General features: G+C 36.3%; 1 protein-coding gene across 3 annotated transcripts; it reads left to right on the plus strand.

Moving 5' to 3' along the window:
* The first annotated feature begins 637 nt into the window (after nt 1–637).
* LOC118737373 (band 4.1-like protein 5) lies at nt 638–7999 on the plus strand. Of its 3 annotated transcripts, XM_036467826.1 has the most exons (12): nt 638–730; nt 795–1555; nt 2248–2395; nt 2459–2635; nt 2703–2911; nt 2970–3757; nt 3815–3958; nt 4238–4357; nt 4449–4600; nt 4726–4928; nt 5163–5963; nt 6151–7999. In XM_036467826.1, the coding sequence occupies exons 2-12, from the start codon at nt 1355–1357 to the stop codon at nt 6292–6294; spliced, it is 3087 nt and encodes a 1028-aa protein (XP_036323719.1). In that variant the 5' UTR covers nt 638–730; nt 795–1354; the 3' UTR covers nt 6295–7999. The 3 variants fall into 3 exon arrangements, with proteins under 3 accessions (XP_036323719.1, XP_036323718.1, XP_036323720.1); XM_036467825.1 differs by having other exon boundaries at nt 659–1555; XM_036467827.1 differs by lacking the exon at nt 5163–5963 and having other exon boundaries at nt 659–1555.
* Nucleotides 8000–8005: the final 6 nt, after the last annotated feature.

Genomic DNA, 8005 nt, shown 5'->3' on the forward strand with positions numbered 1-8005 from the left:
TAAATGCGAAAATATTGCATTTTTCACCTAATCTATTAGAGAACAGTGAACATTTTAGTGCACTCCATTGCTTTGCAATTGAGGCTGCTTCAGCAAACGTTTTAGTACACTCCATTGCTTTGCAATTAAGGCTGCTGCAGAAAACTGCAGCAGCATCTCTGCGGGATTGATTAGTTAACTTGCTAATGGAGGTTGCGTGGAGCAGAAACAAAATCATTGTGAGGAATTGCTGTTAATATAATAATAGAGAAATATTTCGGGAACGGCTTTGCCGTGCCCTATGTACACAAAATGCAGCGATTCGTCCCAGCGCTACACTTGCATCTACGCTTCTTGCATCTTGACGGCTGTCGCAATTTAACACACATCACTTCATTGTATTAGTTTTTACGCAGTCTTCAACTCAAAAATCACTCACAAATTGCAAATTAACACAATTTAAACTGATTTTTCACTTATAATTCATATTTCTCTTTCGCTGATTTGTAAACAAAGGTTTATTTACAAGTTACCACAATTGTCAAAATCGGCAAAACCAAAGTAGCGGTACCACTGACGGCGCCACCTTTGTTCGCTGCACCGTGGGTTGGGTAATATTCTGCTTTTGTTTAATGGCTACACTGGCGTTTGACTGATCAAATTGGTAGCATTGCTTAAAGTTGAATTGCAACTCTGCGTTTTTTCTTCTTGGCATTATGTGCTGTTGGCTTTTTCGATTAAAATAATTTGGGTAATTACATGTTTTTTTTGCAAATAAAATGCACTTCGTATAGCTAAAAGTTTTGTTTTAATAGCGCTATACAACTTTAAAGCAAATTCGGTTTGCCTTGATCGGTTTCGTTACGTTTTATTTGCGGCCTTCCTTGCATGGACAACCTGTGAAACTTGTTTTGTTGTTGTGTCTAAAATTCAAGAAGAAAAGTTACCATGTTCTTGGATGAGGAGTGGTTGATTTTGTAGTGAAGAAAAAAACGGGCATACACGTCAAAGAAAACGGTGTAAAGAGCTTAGAAAACTTGTGATTCGATTTTGTGGTCATCGCAGGCGAAGTCTGCAACCAAATTGTTACTCAGTAAACAGAAAGAATAGGAGCAAGTTCATCCGTTTAAGGAGGGGGCGGTGGTTTAGTAGCTGTATGTGATCCTAGCGCTGGCTTGAAGCTGCAATTACTGCTCAACACTAGTTCTGACGCCACCTAGAAATAGGATACAGACTCAAGTTCCAAAAGCGGCTGCACTGACTGCATGTTCGCGAAGTACATAGATGATTAAAAATCGGCGCGGGTGGAAAGAAGTGAAAGGTGTTTAAGTGGTTGAACGAATGCTCCTTTTAATTTAACTCATACTGCCGGGAAATGTTACGCTTTCTTAGTCGTAGGAAGGTGCGTAGCAACTATGTGGAGAGCAGAGGCGGCGTGCCTGGCGGTGGAGGTGCTCCGAATGCGACTAATAGTGGTGGTACGCAAATTAAGCCGCAGCGCATGCCAGTAAATAAAAATAAAATCGAATGTCGCGTGGTGCTGCTGGACAATACGGATCTCTCCATAGAATTATCGGTGAGCATGAATATGTATGTATGTATGTGTTGAAACTCCAAAGAATTATGCCTATTCCGAAATTCGACGGATGCCATTCGAACGAATCTAATCCGATTCACACTGTCATAACAGGTAACTGCGAAGGGTTACATTCGTTCGGATGGCATCCGTCAGATACCGGACTAGGCATGCATAGCAAAATGTTATACAAGACTTCAATGTAGATTTAGAACGGAAAAGAGAAAGTATGCGAATTCGACTTCGTATTAATGTGGATGATGTGGTAGAAGCATTAATCAAATTATGCGATTAGTAGCACTAGGCCGTTGTATATTTGTTACTTTTTTCTCATTCTATCATTACAAGTTGATCAACTTGGCAAAAAAATCGTGTTCTAAGTAATTACTAAATGCTTGATGAACAAATTTAATTTATCGATTGTAGCATTGTATGTAAATATATATGCGTGTATTAAAACCACGTCGAAATTAGATTGAATAATGAATGATAAAGTACGTAGGTATGTAATTAAAATTTGTTAACCTTTCAAAACTTTTTGTACATAAAATTTATTGAATCTACATAATTTGTAGATATATTTGGCTAAGACAAAGCCTTTTGCCATCCCGGTACATACTACATTCATTTGATATAGGTACATACATATCTACATGTGCTTGTTTTAAAATTCTTTATGTCTATCTTAACAGAAAAAAGCGCTGGGCAGCTTCCTGTACGAGCAAGTATTCTACGCCCTAGATGTAATTGAAAAAGACTATTTTGGTTTGCAGTTCACAGATGCTAACCACGTTAAACACTGGCTGGACCCAACAAAACCTATTAAAAAGCAAGTAAAAAGTAAGTAAACCTTCTTTAAATTATCGTGCAATTAATAATTTAATGTTAAACATATTTTTTTAGTTGGTCCACCATACACATTCCGTATGAAAGTTAAGTTTTACTCATCTGAGCCGAATACGTTACGTGAAGAGTTAACACGCTATTTATTCTTCCTACAATTGAAACAAGATCTTTTAGAAGGTCGTTTAGATTGTCCCGATGATAAAGCAGCTGAACTGTGTGCGCTCGCATTGCAATGTATGAACAAAATTTGAAGAAAAATTGTTTCGCAATATATGTATTCAATAATAATAATCTTCTTTAGCGGAACTTGGTGACTACGATGACCAAGTTCATACAGCAGCCACTGTCTCGGAATTTCGTTTTGTTCCTGAGCAGACTGAGGATCTTGAAATCGCCATATTGGATGAATATAAAACATGTCGTGGTCTGACACCTGCTCAAGCTGAAACAGCATACTTAAACAAAGCTAAATGGTTGGATATGTACGGCGTTGATATGCACACGGTCTTGGTAAGGAATTCCATCTTAATAATGCTACAAGTGCACTGAAAAACAACTTATTATGCAGGGTAAAGACGGTTGCGAGTATCACCTTGGTCTGACACCAACAGGGATTTTGGTTTTTGAACGTGATCAGAAAATAGGCCTGTTCTTCTGGCCTAAGATAAGTAAATTGGATTTCAAAAAGAAGAAGCTTACGCTCATCGTTATTGAAGATGATGATGAAGGTCGCGAGCAAGAGCATACATTTGTTTTTCGCTTGTATAACGAGAAGGCTTGCAAGCATTTATGGAAATGTGCTGTGGAACACCATACGTTCTTCCGTTTGCGCGCACCTGTTAAGGGTCCATCGGCACGTCAGAATTTCTTCCGTATGGGTTCGCGTTTCCGCTACTCCGGTCGCACAGAATTCCAAACCACACAACAGAGTCGTGCTCGTCGCACTGTACAATTCGAACGACGTCCATCCCAACGTTTCGCCAGCCGCCAATCTCATTTGCTACGAGAGCGACAAAAAGCTTCACAAGAAGCTGCTGCTTCAGCTGTTGCAGCTGTAAATGCGCGAGCGGCAGCAGCAGCCGCTGCTGCAAACGAACCAATCAATACTACTATCGATTCTATACTAACGAATACTTCGACAATAGAGCAACCTTCAAATGCTGCTACACCCTCGCCATCCATACAAACAGTCATCTACAATGCAGAAGTACTAAATGATTCAGCTACATGCAGCACAGTTGCAGCGCGATGCAATACTGGTACTCTGCGCCGAAATTCTATGCGATCGGATTCAAGCGGCGAAGACGGTGGCTATAGTAAACTTGATTGTTATAATAAAGAAGGCTTGACTGTAAAGTATGTATGCCCATATTTTTTAAGTTGTAAAGTAATTAAAAAAAATTTGCGTTTTAGACTGGATTGTGAAACTAATGGTACAGCCAGCAGCGTTTATCCAATAAGCACCACGAAAAATGCAGATGATACCAATCCATTTAGAAATAATGCTTCCTCGCACCACGGCTCCTTTGGCAAAGCTTCCATTAGTTCAGGTTTCAGGTAATTCTTATAAATGTTTGCTTACTAATTTTATGTCATTGCGCCTTTTAAATAAAAAAAATTTCTGTCAATAAGTATATTTCTGTATAAACGCTTGAAATTTATTGCATACTACTATTTCATATTGTTTGATCAAATCGTACTATTTAACTGCTGTAAATGTTTTTCTCTTGAGTGTACAATGCAAACTGCATTACTGAATTATTGTTTAGTAAATAAGCTTTTTGTTTGTAGCTAAGTGTCTATACATACTAATTTTACATTTATCTCGTTATGCAGCATTAGAAGTGCCTTATCGGATAAAGATAAAGAGCTAGATTCATTACTTAAGTCCATTGTTAAAGATCCATCCCCATCTATACTAGCAACTGAAGCTATTAATGATGCTAACAGTATCAGGTAGAGCCACCTTTTTTTAATGTGCTTCATTTTAACATTTGAATATTTAGGAAAATTATATTAACATTAATCCTGTTAAATTATTTCCTAGGGTTACGATTAATAAAACTTTCGATATGGAGCATAATACGGAAACATTGAAACGCCTTTCGAATTCGGATAAACCGAATAATCAAGTAAAGCTGGCAAATGTTAGTGGAGGCGCCTTGCCACCGGGTCACATAAAGTGCAATATTTTGAAAGGTATGTTAGCGATATAATTTTATGTAAATCTAAAACTTATATATAAGTATCATGAATATGAATAGGTTTAAAAATTTTACCATGTTTTGTTTGTTGTTCTGCATTAATCAAATTCATTTTTACAGCGCGCGTAGAGGAAGAACTTGGCACCAGTGCGCTCTCTAATGTCAATACGAATGCTAAGATGACAAATCAAATGTTTGTGCCTGCTCCCAGTACGGTGCAGCACAACAACAACAACAGCATATTCAGCAGTATTAGTTCGAACAATAACACAACTTACAACAGCGATGGTCCTGACTCACTGAATGCCACCTACATTTCTGTGGTGAGTTTGTAATTATTTTATTTTGAATTCTGTCACAATATGCTTGTATGCGTTTTTATCGGCGGTATTAACTTTATGTACAAATTTTACTATTGTTTATTTATTATTTGTTTAATTTTACCATTCATAACAATAAAATTAATTCGTCTTACAATTTATGTTTAATTTGTCTGTCGCTTTTGTTTTTTGTGTTTACATACATTGCTTGTGTTACCATTTTTGTGTTGTGTCTAGGGCGGTGATAAACTAACTTTGAGCATAACCGAACAGAAGCCAACGAGTACCACAACAATATCCAGCGGAGTTGTTGCTACAGTGGGTAGTGGCAACACTGACGCTGGTGTGTCTAATAATTGCTCTACGGATGCTGCCGCTTTACCGCCTACCACAACATCATCGGCGAAGAAGATATCTGCCTCAAAAACAACAATATCACCGTTTTCGAATGCAACTTTTATATCCGATTTTAATTCCATGAGCCCTTCCTTGCCATCCTCGTACAACAATTCATATAACAACTCGATATTCACCACAGCAGCAGCAGCAAGTCCTACAAGCTTAACGAATGTTAACGAAACATTTACAGTTAGAAAGGGGAATGACTCAACAAAAGAAGGTGATAGCTTATTGACACCCACTACGCCTACAACACCTATTTCCACAATAACAACACCACCGTCTACGCCCACGCATACCATCAACTCTACAGCTGCTGCTAATGCCTCAGCTGCCGAACGATTGATAAATGAAATTTTCATTAATAACATAATCAATAATAACGCGCGTACAACAAATGATAAGAAAGCCTCCGCTAGTACGGCTGGAATTAATCCCGAAACGGAGTTGTTGAATATCGATGGGCGCAACCAACAAAAGTCGGCGAATAAGCCATCGGCTGGCACCACACTTTTTTCCACTTTACGTGAACAAGAGCGGCAGCAGCATCAGCAGCTGGCGTCGAATGATGCGAATAATGAGCAAGAGCGAAGCGAAACTGATGCTCAAATACCAACGAAAAAAGAATTTGAAAATAAGGTTTGGATTTGTTTACTTGGGCATTTGCTACGGTGTAGGGGTTTTGCATGCTGAACCATTTTTGTCTTGTTTTCGATTTATGTTTTGTGTTTATTTTTGTAATTTGGGTTTATAATTTCTTTTTTTTTTCTAAAATAATGTTTTATGTACTCATTAAGTTGTTTTTGATTCTTTGTTTGTTTTGCAGCATCCGAATAATCATTCCGTCACACATATACCGTCTCACAACGATATGCTCTCGCCTTGGCTAGTGTCATCGGAAATAGTTTCAGCGCCAAAAGGTAAAGAACCAACGATTCTACGAAAATCTGTCATTACAACGCAATTGTAAGTGCTCAATCAGCTAATATTTGAAATATGTTATACTTTTTAATATGTGTAAACTACGAATTACAAAACGTTTCGAACTCAGATCTATTTATAGAGAGTTACGATAGACTTGCGAATGGTATTGGTGATGCGTCAAGTAGTTACTTTATTTTTAAAACGATAACCTAAAATTATTTCTATAACTATTGTTTACTTATTCCACAAACATGGCATTATTTTTGAAATTCGAAATTCCAAATTTAGTACATACATATTTATTATACACATGCCGCTAATGGATATGTGTAAATGATAAGACATTTTACGCAATTCTACACAGTATAGTAATACCTAAATAATAAAATAAATTTTTTAAGCGCTGAACAATGATAATTTGTAACGAAAGTTTGTGCCTTATTGTACTACATTATTTCAATGTTTTTAAAGATTTAAGCAGCTGCGAATAAGAACCCGCCTTTATAGCATTTTAAATGTTTTTGCATGCAAACATAAACACGTAAATCAAAATTAGTAATTATATATATATCCTACTTAATAATAGTAAAGAACAAATGGCATTTAAACGAAGTTTGTGGTTTGAGAGACTAATTTAAGTGTTTGCTTATGTACCGTTGAATTGTAATGCTGTATGACAAATGTGCGGAATGTATCACATAAGCTACTTATGCGTGCGCGCGTATTATTAATTGTTTTTTTTTGCAAAGTCTCCTCATGTAAACAAGTTGCGTTGACATTTGCCCAAAGTGGCAAAGCGATATTTTATAGTCTGTTTATACAATAGCATGCTCACATAAAATATATGTACGTATGTAAGTACATACATATGCCCACTAAATTGTTGCTTTATAATTGGCGCTTAATAAAGTGTTAAACCTTATGCTGAACTTATGTGAATTATATGAGTTTTTATAAGCTTCTTGGAAAAATAACATGTTAAAATAATCAGATTCGTCTATCAAAGCTAAAAAAGATGTGCACTGCTTTATCAGAGAATGAAAATAAACTCATAATGAAAATGAAATATGGCAAGTATACGAAAGAGTAAAATTTTTAGTTTTATGCAGAAATTATTCAATAACTAATATTATTTGTCATTTCGAAACTTTTCATATATATAGTACGTATTTATAGAGCCATCAGTTGCCTTTGAAAGGACTCTTATAATTAATGCTTAGCATTAAAGCGCGCGATAAGGCTCGCGTGACAGTCTGAAATGATATTTTTGATTAAACGATATGTAAGATTCCCTTTAGAGTCTAACCACAAACTTCGTTAAACAATTTTCCAAAATATTCCTTTACTATCACAAAAAAAATGCATCGCATGTACATTAGGGTGGTCCAAAAATACATAGAAAAATAAACTTTTGATTTTTCCTGCTGCCACCCCCTAGAACTGAAGAATATCACAAATAAGGAAAGGCGTGTTTTTTTATTTTCGAAAAAGTTAATATTTACCCGTGCCGCCGGTTTCTCATGCATTTTACATCGGGAAAATACATTTTTTCGTAAAATTGCAATAAAATGGTTAAAACTAATTATTTTTTGATTGAATAAGACCATTTCCCTTCATAAGTCTTAAAACAATTACACTATGGTGCTTATTTAACTTCAAAAGTTTGCTAAGTGTGTTTTAATAACCGATAACCCTATCTGTTATATACAAAAACTAGTTATTTTATATTACCATGACCACATCACGCAAGAACAGCT

This window comes from Rhagoletis pomonella, unplaced genomic scaffold (genome assembly GCF_013731165.1).
Source record: "Rhagoletis pomonella isolate Grant_MI unplaced genomic scaffold, Rhpom_1.0 Rhpom_scaffold_00004, whole genome shotgun sequence".
Lineage (NCBI taxonomy): Eukaryota > Metazoa > Arthropoda > Insecta > Diptera > Tephritidae > Rhagoletis > Rhagoletis pomonella.